General features: G+C 45.0%; 1 protein-coding gene across 3 annotated transcripts in view; it reads left to right on the top strand.

Moving 5' to 3' along the window:
• Positions 1–15,400, top strand: part of LOC114588983 (syntaxin-binding protein 1) — a 54,987-nt gene that overhangs the window by 19,772 nt on the left and 19,815 nt on the right. For 2 of the 3 annotated variants that reach the window (XM_028714843.2, XM_077922763.1), the window contains exons 2-10: positions 82–131; positions 3,085–3,166; positions 4,048–4,124; positions 5,791–5,869; positions 7,644–7,747; positions 12,647–12,795; positions 13,783–13,867; positions 14,236–14,366; positions 14,909–15,016. In XM_028714843.2, coding sequence (XP_028570676.1) covers positions 82–131; positions 3,085–3,166; positions 4,048–4,124; positions 5,791–5,869; positions 7,644–7,747; positions 12,647–12,795; positions 13,783–13,867; positions 14,236–14,366; positions 14,909–15,016 — 865 coding nt within the window. The remainder of the gene's footprint in view (positions 1–81; positions 132–3,084; positions 3,167–4,047; positions 4,125–5,790; positions 5,870–7,643; positions 7,748–12,646; positions 12,796–13,782; positions 13,868–14,235; positions 14,367–14,908; positions 15,017–15,400) is intronic. The other variant, XM_028714845.2, reaches the window with a different exon arrangement.

The raw sequence follows: 15,400 nt of genomic DNA, 5'->3' as shown, positions 1-15,400 counted from the left end.
AGCCATAGGACCTTGGGGCAGTGTGTAGCATAACACTTCTATTTTCTGATCTTGTTTTCTTTCTTTCTTCCTTCCTTCTAGAAATTATGGCTGATGTGATCAAAAAGGTGAAGAAGAAGGGGGAATGGAAGGTGAGAGGCTTGATCTTGACAGATTGTGAGTTAGTAGAAATTAGTGTGCTTATGTGTGTATGTACACAGTTATAACCAATTCCAGCTAGCCATCTGCTGCCTTGTCCCACTTTTCCAGAGAAGGATTAGTTCACTGTGACGTCTTGGTAGGCTCAGGGTGTGCATGTTTTGTAGCATTTGTCACAGAAGCCCAAGATATGATTCAGGATTTTGCATCCAGAGAAACCCCTTCAATTTTATTTATTTATTTGTTTATTGAGATTTCCTACCTGTCCTTCACCATAAGGTCTGTGGGTTGGTTATAAGCACTTTTAAAAATATAAATTAAATCTTTATTATATCTTCAATTATTCAGACTTTTTTGTGTGCCTTTGCTTCATATATGTTTTTATTGCATTGTAAAACATTTTGAGATGCCTCAGGAGAAGCAATTCATAAATGAAATAAAGAATAATAATGCAGCATACAGATAAAACCGGTTTAACTATAAAACAACTGAAACCATTCCAAGTGGAACAGAAGAACACAACTTCAGCAGCAGAGGTGGGTCCCACAAAACAAATACCACAGCAAAGACCGTGGTAATGAGGTGCATTTTAACATACAGGGAAAGCTGTACAGGGAAAATGCCAGGTGCATCTCTGTGGTGAGGGAGTTCCACAATTTAGGGGCTGTTGCCCATAAGTCCTCTTCCTCCTGGGCCACCATTCTCTGCACCTCTGAGGTTGACAGACCTACCTAGAGAGCTGCACACAGATCTTAACACCTGAGAAAGTCAGGAGGGATGGAGATGGTCTTTCAAAACTGGGCTCATGTGAGTTCCACTGGAACCCTCAACTCAGCAGTTACTGCTGTTCCAGATGAAGCATCCTGTGCCATAGTAGGTGATGTGTTGTGGGATCAGTTTCAGCCAATGCAGAAAGCTGATGTGGACAAGGTGCTTGCAGCTGTACGCCCGACTACATGCCCTCTTGACCCTGTCCCTCCTGGAATACTAAATCTAATAGAGAGGGTTTGATTGGTTGGGTCCAGAGTGTGGTACACATACTTCCTTGCATGAGGGAGTGGTGACTGCTGCCTTGAAAGAAGTGGTGGTGTGGTCTCTCCTAAGAAAAGCAACTTTGGAACCGTTGGACTGGAATCCACGAGTCACAAATTCTTCCTTCTTGGGAAAGGTGGTGGAGAGAGTTGCAGTGGGGCAGCTGCAAGCATTCTTGGATGACACTCCAGTCCATTCCAGTCTGGGTTGAGTTGTCCTTGGTCACTGTAATGGATGACTTTTACAGACAATGAGACAAAAGGAGTGTGACCTTGCTCCTGCTTCTCAATCACTCATTGCTGTTGACCATGACATCCTCTGAACCAGCTCCTTGGAATGGGAATTGGAGGCACTGTGTTACAACAGTTTTGGTCCTACCTGTGGGTCTGAGTCCAGAGAGTAACACTGGGAGAGTGTTTTTCACTGGTTCTGCTATGGGGTGACTAATACCTGAAGCCACTAGAAGCGGTCCTTAAGTAATTTGGAAGCAAGATGCCATCAGTATTGTTATCACACTCACCTCTGTTTCTATCTAAACCTCTGAATAAGGAGAGTCTATGGCGCTGTGGGTAAAAGCCTCAGCGCCTAGGGCTTGCCGATTGAAAGGTCTGCGGTTCGAATCCCCGCGGCGGGGTGCGCTCCCGTTGCTCGGTCCCAGCGCCTGCCAACCTAGCAGTTCGAAAGCACTCCCGGGTGCAAGTAGATAAATAGGGACCGCTTACTAGCGGGAAGGTAAACGGCGTTCCGTGTGCGGCTCTGGCTCGCCAGAGCAGCAATGTCACGCTGGCCACGTGACCCGGAAGTGTCTTCGGACAGCGCTGGCCCCCGGCCTCTTAAGTGAGATGGGCGCACAACCCTAGAGTCTGGCAAGACTGGCCCGTACGGGCAGGGGTACCTTTACCTTTACCTTTATGGGGCCCTGGACTGGTGCCTGAATGCACTGGTGGGATGGATGAGGTAAGGAAATTGGGTTAAATCCTAGTAAGGTGGAGGCACCGTGGATGAATGTTTACCAAGTATGAGTCAGTTGTCTGCTTTGAATAGGATTGTACTCCTCCTGAAGGAGCAGCTACGCAGTTTGGGGGTTCTTCTACATCCAGATTTGTCACTGCAAGCCCAGATAGCCTCAGTGGCTAGAGGTGCCTTTTCCAGCTGCAACTGGTGCAATAGCTGCAACTGTTCCTCTGAACCTGGAGAGCTTGACCACCGTAGTTCAGTCACTGGTGACTTCAGGGTTGGATTACTGCAGTGCAGAATCTACAACTAGTGCAAAATGCTGCAGTGTGATTGCTTACAGGAGTGAGACCCTGCTAGCATATAACACCTCTGCTTGGGACCAGTTTATCTGCAGGATCACCTTACCCAACACACATTCCTGCTCAACCGCCTTGATCTGAGGAACTGTCACTCTTACAGACACCACATGACCCTCATTCCGCACTTGTAAGAAAACAGTCTTTTGTGTGACACTGCCTACACTTTGGAGCTCCCTGTCTGTTGACATGAGGCAGGTGCCTTCACTGTATCTCAGTGCCTGCTTAGAACATTTAGGCAAGCCTGTCCAGACATGTGGAAGTTACATGTGCCTTGTTTGTTTTAACTACAGTTAGCTACAGTTAACTGTTGTAAGCTGAAGACTAGCCTTTTTACCTGAACCTTGGGCACATGAGATACATATTTTTGGATCCACCATATTCTCTCGACTGTAATTCACTTTAAACTGATTTTGATTGTGTCTTTAAATTGCTGTTACCCCACTCTAGGACCTTATGGTGAAGGGCAGGTAAGTGATGATGATGATGATGATGGTGATGATAATGGGGAAGAAGAAGCTCATATGCAGGACAGTTTTAGTTCAACCCCAAGCCAAGTCGGTGGCAACTTTTGCATGACTTCTTTCTCCTTCTCTCCCAGGTGCTGGTGGTGGATCAGCTGAGTATGCGTATGCTTTCTTCCTGCTGCAAAATGACTGATATCATGACTGAGGGCATAACAAGTGAGTGCATTGTTCCGGACCTCCCCCACCCCCTTTCTCCAGCCACCTCACCCTCATTGTCTGGATAGAACCAAACCTGGATACCACCTAGTTTGCCTGGCATATGGGTTGCCAGGATGATGATTTCAATTTATATACTGCCTCTTATCAAAAGCTCTCAGGGTGGTGTAGAAACATATTACAAAACATCAATGACAAAAACACAGGCAGCCCATGGGTCAAACTTGGATTTCTGAGCAAGTGCCATGGGTGCCAATCTCCTCTCAGAGACAGTTATCAAACATCTTCTTTTGGACTTAAGCTGTGTTTCTGTGAAGTTTCATTGGATGTGAAGCCCTGTTCTCTTGAAACTGAGGTGTTTTCAGCATTCCTAAATGTTTAGTTCTGGAGCATACAATGGTTAAATAGCTCCTCATTCATACTGAGGCCAATTGGACTGGTAGTTGAAACTTATGCCAATACTAGTGAAAGAACAATGTATTTCACTTCACTAGTGGGCAGCAGGTTAGTGGGGGGGGGCAGGGCACATGGCACTCATAGCTCTGGCCCTTCCCCCATCTCAGCATCTGCTGCCTGAGGCAGCTGCCTCACTCTTTCACATCTTAGGGCCTGAATACATCACTACTTGTGTACCTGGGTGGTGGCTTCATTTAGTAAGTCAGAAGCACAACAGCCACCCAAGTCCATTTTATTTTGAGTATTGGCTGTGTTGTTGTTGTTGGTATTCCAAGGGGGAAGCTAACTTCTCACATGGACTGATTGAATTGTAGGCTATTGATCTCTGAGAATGGAGCAATAACTAGTTGCAGGACTTGGTAACCACCTTGAATCTGCCATATTTTCCTCCCTGATGAAAATCTCTGTTGCGTTGCCTTTTGCAGTTGTGGAAGACATCAACAAGCGCCGGGAGCCACTGCCCAGCCTGGAGGCTGTGTACCTCATCACCCCATCAGAGAAAGTAAGCATGATAGAAGTGTATAAAATTCTGCATGGTGTGGAGAAAGTGGAGAAAGAGAGGAAAGTTTCTCTCTCTCGCTCTTGCATAACTCTAAAACTCAAGGACATCCAGTGAAGCTGAATGTTGGAGGAATCAAGTGTTTCATTATTACACTGTGCATAGTTAAACTGTGGAACTCACTCCTGCAAGAGGTAGTGATGGCCATAAACTTGAATGGCTTTAAAAGAGGATTAGACAAATTCATGGAGGGCAAGGCTATCAATGGCTACTGGCTGTGATGGCTTATGTTCTTCCTCCATTGTCAGAAGCAGAATGCCTCTGAATCCTACTTCCTTGGACATTGCTGTGCTCAGGTTCTGCTTGCCAGCTTCCCATTATTGGGATGTGTCCAAGGGAACGGGGGCATGTCGCAGGCCCCCAGCTGGCTCCAGCCCACCGGCTGGCAGCCGGGTGAACTCCGGTCTTTGGAACAGCATCAAAACAGCGGCACACAGCTTCAGAAGCCTTCAGAAGCTTGAACACACCTTAATCAGCAGAGTGAATAGCACGCAACAGAAGTGGCGGACAGAGGCATATGTAAAACATATTTACAAGCAGTTTATTCAGCATAGTTCAGGACAAAGAAAACATATCTGCTCTCTTTCATGTCCAAGAGCAGGAAACATAAGCAAAAGCTATACACAACGGAAGTTCCCATCAGGCTGTGCTGGAAGTAAACAGACATGTGACATAAAACAATTCCACATGCCTGTTCTAAAGGTGGAATGGAACATCAATATCCTAATACCATTTGGGGCATCTGATTTGCCGCTATAAGAAGAAGATGCAGAGCTAGATGGGCCATTCACCTGATCCAGTATGGCTTTTCTTATGAGGTAGCATGCCTCTGAAATGGCTAAGGGGGTTGGCTATTCTGGAATGTCCGCCCTAAGAAGACACATCTGGCACGAATGCTGCAATATTTTTTGGTGCCTGGTCAAGACTTCCTTCATTTAGACAGACTTCTAGTCAGAAATGTTTTTTTACCCTAATTTGTTCTCTATATTACGCTGTTTGTTTAAATATATTGCGTGTCATGTGAATTGTCCTCACAGTTTTGTACTCTACCCTGGACTCTTCGGGTGATGGCCATTCAAGGAATGACTTAAATAGAGCTGGTGCAGTGAGGGGGTGAGAATGTTGAACTAGAATCTGGGGGCCCAGGGTTCGAATCGCCACTCAGCCATATGAAGCCCACTGGGTATCCTTGGGCCCAGCTGGGCACTCTCTCTCAGCCTAGCTTACCTTATAGGGTTGTTGCAAGAATAAAATGGAGAGGAGCAAGAATAAAGTATGCCACCTTGAACTCCTTGAAGAAAAGGTGGGATATGGATGTACTAATATTTCAAATGAAACCAGTAGGGTTGTATTTTGGGACAAAACTGTATTGGCCAATTCTCCTATCCAAAGACAGAACTTCCCAACCTCATTTTAAGCAAGTCAAGCCTTGTTATAATAGTGGTCAGTGGGGCAGGATCAGGGAGTCAGGAGAATGACTTTATAAAGGGGGCTCACCAAGCAAACTAACTTGGGGGAAATTGTTTTCATACAAACCAAGGTTTGAACTTTGAGCAGAACTAGCAAGCATCTAAAACTGATTGTTTTTACTTATTCTTCTTTCTCCTAGTCTGTTGAGTCTCTCATTGGTGATTTCAAGGAACCACCGAATGCCAAGTATCGAGCTGCCCATGTCTTCTTTACTGACTGTAAGCATACTGGGAATTTCTCTCTGCCCCTCCTGGTTATAACTGGAAGTTTCAAGAACTGCACTGTATGGTGCTACAAACCAAGCATGGAGAACTTCTTTCACCCCCTGCTGTCTATGTAGGGTTGCCATACATCTGGGAAATCCCAGACATGTCCTCTTTTGGGGGATCAACAGGACCATCTGGGGGAATTGTTACATTTTTAAAAAATAATAATATGTACACATTTATTCAGCTTGGTGGGTCCATATCTCCTAGTCTTCTGTTTCCAGATTAAACAAATAATGAATTGATTAAATGTTACAGAATAATACCACAGGTAAAATTTCTGAGCCAATTTAATTAAGCTAGAAAGGATGCATCGTAGGTAGGAAAAATACACATGGACCCAAATCTGTTTGCAAGAATATTGTCTACATAATTTCATAGACACAGCTCCAATTAACAGTTGGTTCAGTATTATGAACTACATTTTGCATGTGCATGGAAACAGCATTTGCTTCCAGTATCATTTTTTGTTTAGCCTTGTTATTATTTCCACTGTTAGGCCAATTAATATGGCAGTTTACAGAAGCTAACTGATAGGCAGTGTTGAGATTTTAAATGATGCAAGATGAAGCTCACACTGTACGCTAGAGGAAATAGGACATATGAATATATTATGCTCAAAACTCCATGCATATGTACCAGAGCATCCGAAAACTGTTTTTGTGAACAAAATAAGTACACAAGTGGATTAAAAATCTGCACAACCTTCCTACACCAGTGGTTCTCAAAGGGTGTTTCAATTTTAACATTTTAAAGGAAATGTCCAGGGTTTTTATTTTATTTTTGCAGGGGTGGTGCGGGTGTGGGCAGTTTGGCAGCAGGCTCAGCTTCAGGTGGCTCTCTACACTGCGGCCACTGCTAGCCCAAGCCGGAGAAAGAGGCACGTGGGCATGGCGTGGTGGCCCCACACTCCCATGCGCCTCTTTCTGTGGCTCAAGTTGGCAGTGGCTCAAGCTGTCCTCTGTTTTTGCTCATCAAGATATGGCAACCCTATTCTATGCAACCATCTGGGAGCCACAAGGCATGGTAGGCAGAGCTGGACGCAAAAGTGGGTAGACCAAGTAATGCTAATATAACATTTGCTTGAGTAGGCTTGTTTCTACACACACAAACCTTTCCCTCAGGCAAGCATGAAGAAAGATCTGAGTTCAAGGACCTATTACAATCAAGTAAAATCACTCAGGGAAGGTTCAAAGTATGGCAGGGGAGGGTGTGTGGCCTGTGGGCAGTCCTGAGGGCCAGAAAGAGAGGGCTGGACAGCTGCCTCTGGCTCCCCAGGCCAAAGATTTCTACTTCAAGCAAGTTCTCCAGGCAGTGCTGATTGGTGGGTGCACTCTGTTTCCTGCAAGGACCTGCTGATCTGTAACTTCTGCATAAAAGGGAGGAATTCCTCAAGTTGCAGCATCTGAAATGACCTTGGCAAAAATCCTACCAAGGGATGCTGCAGAAGATGACTTGTTCCTTACGTGGAAAAAAGAAGACTGAAAAGCAAAACAAAGCAGTGGCTTCAGTGGTGAATTAATGGGAATGTGACATAGAAAGGAGGGATTCGGAGGCAGCAATGGATGGTGTGTCACCTGTGGTTTTGAGAAAATGGCACTGTGGGCCATTTGTATGGTGTGGGTGGGCCTGATTTGGCTCCTCACCTCATACCCCCACTGAGGCATCCAAATGGTTTTGAGTTGGCTGTTTGACTATAGTGGCTACTTTTACTCCATTCTTCCAGCTTGCCCTGATTCCTTGTTTAATGAGCTGGTCAAGTCCCGTGCTGCGAAAGTCATCAAGACTCTGACAGAGATCAACATTGCTTTCCTGCCCTACGAGTCTCAAGTGAGTCCACAGAGTGGTGGGGGGCGAGTGGGGGTGTGGGAGCCAAACTTGCTTTTGCATGCAAAAGGTCAGCCTGTTTGTCCAGCTCGCCAGTGTCACCCTCTGACAGGCAGTGGCTCTCCAGCTTCCCAGTCACGAATCTTCCCCATCACTTGCTACCTGATTGTTTGAACTTGAGGTGTTGGGGAACTGAACCTGGGCTCCCTTTCTATTTGATATTCTCTGCTCATTATGTCCAAAAATGCTTTGACCCTGTACAACAACTGAGAAAGGACTGTGCATTTCTAGTTTTCAGTTTCAGCACAGATTTGGTGTGTCAGGGGGAAAACACCCCACTTCATTTCAAAGCACTTCTGCCTGGTTCAATTTGGATCTGCATTTCAATTTGAAAAGGGAAAAAAAAATCATTTCTTTCATTTCTTTCATTCCTTTCTTACATTTATATACCACATTTTCCTCCAAGTTTCTGAAATCAGTGTACAATTGCAGATTGTGGAGAACTTACTTTGGGATTGGAGAAATTGGAAAGTTAAGAAAACTGAAATTTATTATTTTTATTTTCTTATTGCATTTATGCACCAGTTTTGCCTCCGAGGAGCTCAAAGCAGCTTACACGCTTTCACCCCCATTCTATTTTATCATCACGACAACCCTGTGAGGTAGGTTAGGTTGAGAATAATGACTGCTCCAGGGTCACCCAGTGGGACTTCATGGCTGAATTGGAATTTGAACCCTGGTCTCCCAGGTCTTACCTTCATGTCTCCCCCATTCACCATTATTGTGAAATAATTTTAAAAGCAGCTGTAACTTTTATTTTCCTTTTGACATAACTGGATAAAATTTGCAGATGATGCAACAGAATCATGTGTGGTGTAGTGGTTAGTGTGTTGGACTAGGGCTTCGTTAACCAAGGTTCAAATCCCCAACGTGGCCTGTGAAGCTCTTTGGGTGATCCTGGGCTGGCAACTGTCTCTCAACCTACCTATCTCATCTGTTGCTGTGAGATAATGTGGGGCGAGGGGATCTATGTACCCTACCTTGAGTCCTTGGGGTGGGGAAAGGTGGGATATAAAATGTAAGAAACAACAACAACATTAACATAAGATTCCCCCACTCCCTCTCAGTGAGCAGGTCTGGCCAGCAATTAAAGGGCTGGCCCAATTAAGACTCACATCTCCCTAGGGGGCCCACTGATAAGAGCCCCACCCCAGTCAGCAGTGATGACAATTCTCTTGTGTGTGCTTCATTCAACAGCCCCTGAAAGCTGAAGCTACAGCCTCGTCCGTATTCTTGTATGCTTTTTAAGTTGCCTACAGAGGAAAGAGAGGATTACAGGCTTACATAAGGGCTTGCAGTGGGAATTGCAATTCATGCAACAGCTTTCTAGGCGAGGGAGTGGCCTTCCTTCCTTCCTGCTTGTCTTCCTTGATTTATTTATTCTTTCTCCAGGCCTGCCTCTCTCTTTTGCAGCCTTAGCCTTCCTGCTCACACACCCACACGCAGGCACAAACAAAGACAGATGTTCCCTGCGTTCTACTGTTTCTCTTCTACCATTGGCTAGTTCTCTCCAATGGGAGAAGCAAGGAGCCTTCCTTGGCCATCTGCTTTGCAATTGGCCCTTCCTGTGCCATACCAAGGGGTGGGTGGGTGACGTGACTAGGAACAGATGGCAGGCAGGTGTACAGAGCTATAAATACTAAACAGGTCACTTTTCTCTGCACAAACATGCCCTTGGTGAATAAGCACAGAGATGACTTCACTTCCAGCGGAACTACTGATGATGAACAGAAGAGAACCATGCATGCCACCTGAATGGGGGGGGGGGAGGAAAGGAGAGATAAAAACGCAATAATAAATAAATAAATATAGCCAAAAATGCATTGGGCACAGATATGCGGGAGATATAGCGAGAGCTCAGAGAGCCTAGAGATTTGCAAAAGTATAAAAATGGGACTTAAGATGGAGGATATCCCAGAAAAGTGCACAGTAAAAACTTTGGAGGGTGGAGAGAGAGGCTGGAATGGGGCAGCTGGAAGTTGGACAATCCATGCTGCCAGGTACTATAGTGTAGACAGCATTTTGCAGACATTAGCAAACGGGCAAATCCCTACCCTGACAGCCTTAACAGCTTACTTTTCTATTGCCTGAGTGACCAATGACAGCAGGAAACAAGCATGGCAAGGGATGAGCACAAGCAGATCTAGGCATGCAAATATAAGTTTTGTTTTAGCCCTCCTGGATCAAATCAAAGTTCATCTAAGTCCTGCATCTTCTTTCCCACTGTCGGCAGCCAGATGCCTTTGGAGCACCCCAGAGCAAAAATGCAATAGACTTACCCTCTACTGTTGCCCCATAGGAACCAGCAATTGAGTAGTAGGCTGACTCTCAAGCTACAGGCTGCATTTAGCTACCATGGGTCATAGCTATTGATAGACCTCCTGCATGGATTTGTTTCATTCTTTTTTAAAGCCATCCAAGCCATGTTGGTCGCCATCATGTTATGATTGTGTGATGAACTCCCTTCTTGGTCTATTCTCTGTTGGCCTACCAGCCAACATATCCTCTGAACTTAGGGAGGCAACTGAACAAACAGTGTTGAGAGGAAAGATTTACTCCCTTCCCTTCCCTGCAGCAAACTCTAGCCCTTTTTTCACCCAGTGGTGATGTTGCATCCCACTAAACCAAGTAGCAACCTGGGAGCAGTATGTGGCCTTCAACTCCATTTTGTGTGCCTTGGAACATTTCCCTGGTGCTGCTCTATTCTTCCAACCCATCAAAGAGTGGCTTCCTTTTTGTTTTCCTCTTATTTTTTCAAGTTTTCTTTTTAAATGTCCCCCCATCTTTGTGTTTAGTTTCAGAACAGTTGGAAAGGGCAGTGTTTAAGTGGTGAAGGTTGGAGAATATTACGCTGGCCCACAGTTGAGCATGATGTGTGATTGTGGCTATTGTTACAGCTGTTTGTGATGGAGCAGACAGAAATCTCAAAGGGTGCTTTGCCATGATATATTTGGTTTCCCTTTTTCTGCAAAGGTATTTGTTGGAGATATTTGCTCCCCCTTAATCCCCAACATCTGCTGCACCATCATGCCCTGCTTTTGAACTCTCCCTAAGACATCTGTCAGATCTCCTCCAGGAGGCAGAATATTAATCTGAATGGACCATTCTCCTGACTGTGTGTGGCAGCAGTCAAGATACAAAAACAACAACAACAAAAAATAGTTGCAGAGGGGGTTTAATTTGAGCAAGATTTCCTCCCTTTTAGGGTCTGTCTTCAGCCCCAGGACTTGCTGCTGTGTTTAACTACTTTATGTTCAGTTCAGCTAATAGGGTCTACAGACCATAAAAATCCCAATATAATAAAGGGTTATCAAGACAACCACACAGCTGAGGAAGAAAACTCCACAATATACATGGACACAAAGTGTGCATTTTAAAATACGAACCCAATAAAACCCATGTACAATCAGAAATAGTTGTTTTTTTTTAAAAAAGACACTTTTGACATGGGGCTCATCTTCTCTTTAACAATTGTGGCCTGGTTTTAATGGCTATAGTAAGGAACTATATTTTCTGTAATCTTAGGGTTGGAGTCCCCTGTTGCTATTGAAACATAAATTTGATCAAAGTTCCACTGTTTTTTTATCTGTGGTGGAAATGCCCTCTGGCACTGATGGAATTGGGATGATGCTATTACTGAAATAAGCCTCATTGTATGCTACTCCTTGTTTAAAGACCACAACCTGTGCTTACTATGCATATTTTCGGGTGATTACACAGAAGCACTTTCTGAGGACTTGATAAGGTTTATGCTTGTGGGAGCATGTATAATTACACCACAGCACTTCAAAATATTTTGGGTCTGACTGTCCAGAATTGTTGCATCAAATCTTGGGACTTAGCAATAATGAAGAAACTAACATGTCACCTTAACACCCTATCTGCACCTTACATTTACAGCAGGATTATACCACTTTGAAGAGGAAGGGTCCCCCCACCTGAATACTAGGAAGTATAGTTTATTAAGGGTGCTGAGAGTTGTTAGGTGACTCCTATTCCTCACACAGAGCTACAATTCCCTCTCTCTCTCTCGCTCTATCATCTATCTTATCTATCTATCTATCATCTACCTATCTATCATCTATCATCTATCTATCTATATCTATCTACCTACCCTTAATCCAAAATTTACAGAGCAGTTCACAACATAAAAATACAAAATGAGAACACAAAATACGTAATACAGTGGTACCTCAGGTTACATACGCTTCAGGTTACAAACGCTTCAGGTTACAGACTCTGCTAACCCAGAAATAGTGCTTCAGGTTAAGAACTTTGCTTCAGGATAAGAACAAAAATCGGGCTCTGGTGGCGCGGCGGCAGCAGGAGGCCCCATTAGGTAAAGTGGTGCTTCAGGTTAAGAACAGTTTCAGGTTAAGTACGGACCTCCGGAACAAATTAAGTACTTAACCTGAGGTACCACTGTAAAACAAAAAACAAGTAACCCCCACCCACAAACCCATTTTAAAAGCCATAGAATGTGCAATCAGCCAAAGGCCTGGTTGTAAAGGAATGTTTTTGCCTGGTGCCTGATGAAGGCAGCAGACAGAAGTGGTTTAACAGTCACCCCTTCTTATCAGGGAACTCTACTAGGCTCACTTCCCAGCATCTCCTATGTAGGGCTGGGAATGTCCCTCTCTGAAATGCTGAAGAGCTGCTGCCAGTCAGTGCATGCAAACCTGAGCTAGAGGGACCAGTGGTCTGACTTGGGATAGGTCAGCTTCCTATCTTCCCACCTTGGAGAGGTTTGCTGGCTCCCATGTGTGATATCTACCCATTTTACTTGGCCTTGACAATTTAGCTCACTTTGTCATTCTGCTGTTCTTTTGATGCCCTCTGCAGGTTTACTCCCTGGACTCTGCTGATTCTTTCCAGAGCTTCTACAGCCCTCACAAGGCCCAGATGAAAAACCCGATCTTGGAGCGCCTGGCAGAGCAGATTGCCACCCTTTGTGCCACCCTGAAGGAATACCCTGCTGTCCGATACAGAGGGTGAGTCTGGGTTCTGGACAGAGGACTTCTAAAGGAAGCGCTTTGTGCTCCGCCAACCCTGACCTTTCTTTCCTTTACTTACCTGGTAGCAAATAGCAACAATGAATAGGATGCTTTATTTACTATTTCTCTTCCTCCTCCCCTCCATCCTGATGTGCCCTGAATATATTTATAGTTAGTAGCTTTAAGTCAGGGTTTCATGTACAAGTTATAGCTAAAACAAATCCTTAGAAATAACTTCCCCAAACTGACTCAGATTAATGAATCACACTTGCAAATCAGCTCACTTTTCTTTCTTTCTTTTCTTTCTTTCTTTCTTTCTTTCTTTCTTTCTTTCTTTCTTTCTTTCTTTTGAAAGGTTTGCTTGAATTGTCCATGCTTGCTGGAAAGGATGGGAGTTGGGAGTTTTATTGATTTATTTTATAAAAAGTATTTTTATGCTGCCATCTCTTAAAATGTTAGGGTGGTGTACAACAACATGTATACAATGAAAACATAAAGCACCATTTAAAAAAAGGTCTGGGAAGCCACAGGTTCCTTGTACCTGCTTTGGGAAAAGGAGAACTAGATGAATCCTGGTCCCATCCAGCAAAGCAGTTCACACCTTCTTTAAAGTGGGAGCTGAACTGATGTATTTGTGGGTTTTTCTGGGTCCAGCAGCGCTCCACTCATCTCGCTTTACAGGCCGAGGGAGCTTCTACAGACAGATTTTCTGGGTCATGTGGCCAGCATGACTAAGCTGCTTCTGGTGAAGACAGAGCAGCACACGGAAACTCTTCCCACCAGAGTGGTACCTATTTATCTACTTGCACTTTGACGTGCTTTCAAACTGCTAGGTTGGCAGGAGCTGGGAGCTCATCCCGTTGCGGGGATTTGAACCGCCGACCTTCCGATCAGCAAGTCCAAGCAGCACAGTGGTTTAAACCACAGCGCCACCTGCGTCTCCTGTATATATATATTTTGCATTGTTTTTCTGCTTTTTTGCAGGGATTACAAAGACAATGCCATGTTGGCCCAGCTGATCCAGGACAAACTTGATGCATACAAGGCTGATGACCCAACCATGGGTGAGGTGAGTACTTCAGTGTGGAACAACCAACAAGGTCAGGTCATATAAACTGGGCACCTTTCCTCTTAAGAGGCACATGTCTAGCTGGGTTCCTGACAATTCCGGGGTGGGAAACTAGATTTAGCCAGCAGGAGGACCTGCCTCACAGAACTCCAGGGGACACTTTGACTGCTGGGTGGGGGCAGCAACCTGCCATTCCCCTGATGTCATCATGACACCAGGTGGCAGCTTCAGAGGGGCTTGCTGTCCTTGAACTGGGAAGGTCAGGGATTGGGTGTGACACATGATGGCTTTGAGGGTGGGGCTTGTCCATGCTCCCCCTGTCCCCACCCACACTTTGAGCCTTTCTGTTGTGTTTCTCCCCTCCTAAGGGTCCAGACAAAGCCCGCTCCCAGCTCGTCATCCTGGACCGCGGCTTTGACCCCAGCTCTCCAGTGCTACATGAACTGACATTCCAAGCCATGAGCTATGATCTGCTTCCCATTGAGAATGACGTCTACAAGTAAGGGTCCTGCAGACACCCTGGTGGTTGCAAAAGCCCTAAGGACAGTGTTCCGCTAAACCCTTGAGCGAGTGGAATGACTTCCACCTACACATAGGACTTTGCCCCCTCTTCCCCATGCACACCTTAGGCCTCCCCAAAATCTGCTCTGGAAGTTTTGGTGAACCCCATAACTTGTAAATGAATTTTAAAATAGATTTTTCAAAAAGTACTACTGCACTTACTTTCTCTCCCCATAGTTAAACTGCAGAACTCACTCCCACAGGAGGCAGTGATGGCTTTTTAAAAGGATTAGAGAAATCAATGGAGGAGAGTGCTATTGATGACTACTAGCTATGATGGCTATGCTCTGCCTTCCCAGTTTGAGGCAGCAATGCTTCTGAATACCAGTTGCTTGAATCCTGCTTGTGGGTTTACCCCAGGCCTCTGGTTGCCCACCGCGAGAGCTTCCCCCAAATAAACCTGGGAGCTGTAGTTTGTTAAGGGTGCTGAGAGTTGTTAGGAGGCTCTTGTGTTCTTACATTCTCTTTCTCCCTCACTAGGTATGAGACAAGTGGCATTGGGGAGGCCCGTGTCAAAGAGGTTCTGCTGGATGAAGACGATGACCTCTGGGTCACCTTGCGCCATAAACACATTGCTGAAGTCTCCCAGTAAGAGCGCATCTCCTCTCTCTTGGTGGTGTTGAGTTCACTCTGCATATTGCAAAACAGTGTGCTGCCTTTTGTTCCTGTTGCCTGAGGTTATTTTGGGAGGGAGCAGCCTTCCAGCTAGAAATATTGTGCAAAAGGAGAGATTATATATATATATATATTTTTGGGGGGGGGGTCATAACGCAGAGCAGCACTGCAGAATCCTAAATCCAGTTAAGAAGGTTTAATTTATTAATTGAAGTTTGATACCACTTTTTATTTTTTAAACAGCAAAGCACACAACCAACTGGGTAGTAAACAGACTGTTCTTTTTCCCTCCTCACCCCCTCATTAGTAGGAGGCTAACATTAATAATCATAATTTGCGCAGCAGTTCTTCAAGTGT

The sequence above is a fragment of the Podarcis muralis genome, chromosome Z, assembly GCF_964188315.1.
Source record: "Podarcis muralis chromosome Z, rPodMur119.hap1.1, whole genome shotgun sequence".
NCBI classification, from domain to species: Eukaryota; Metazoa; Chordata; class Lepidosauria; order Squamata; family Lacertidae; genus Podarcis; species Podarcis muralis.
Note: the sequence above shows the minus strand (reverse complement) of the source record. Positions and strands in the feature narration are given on the sequence as shown.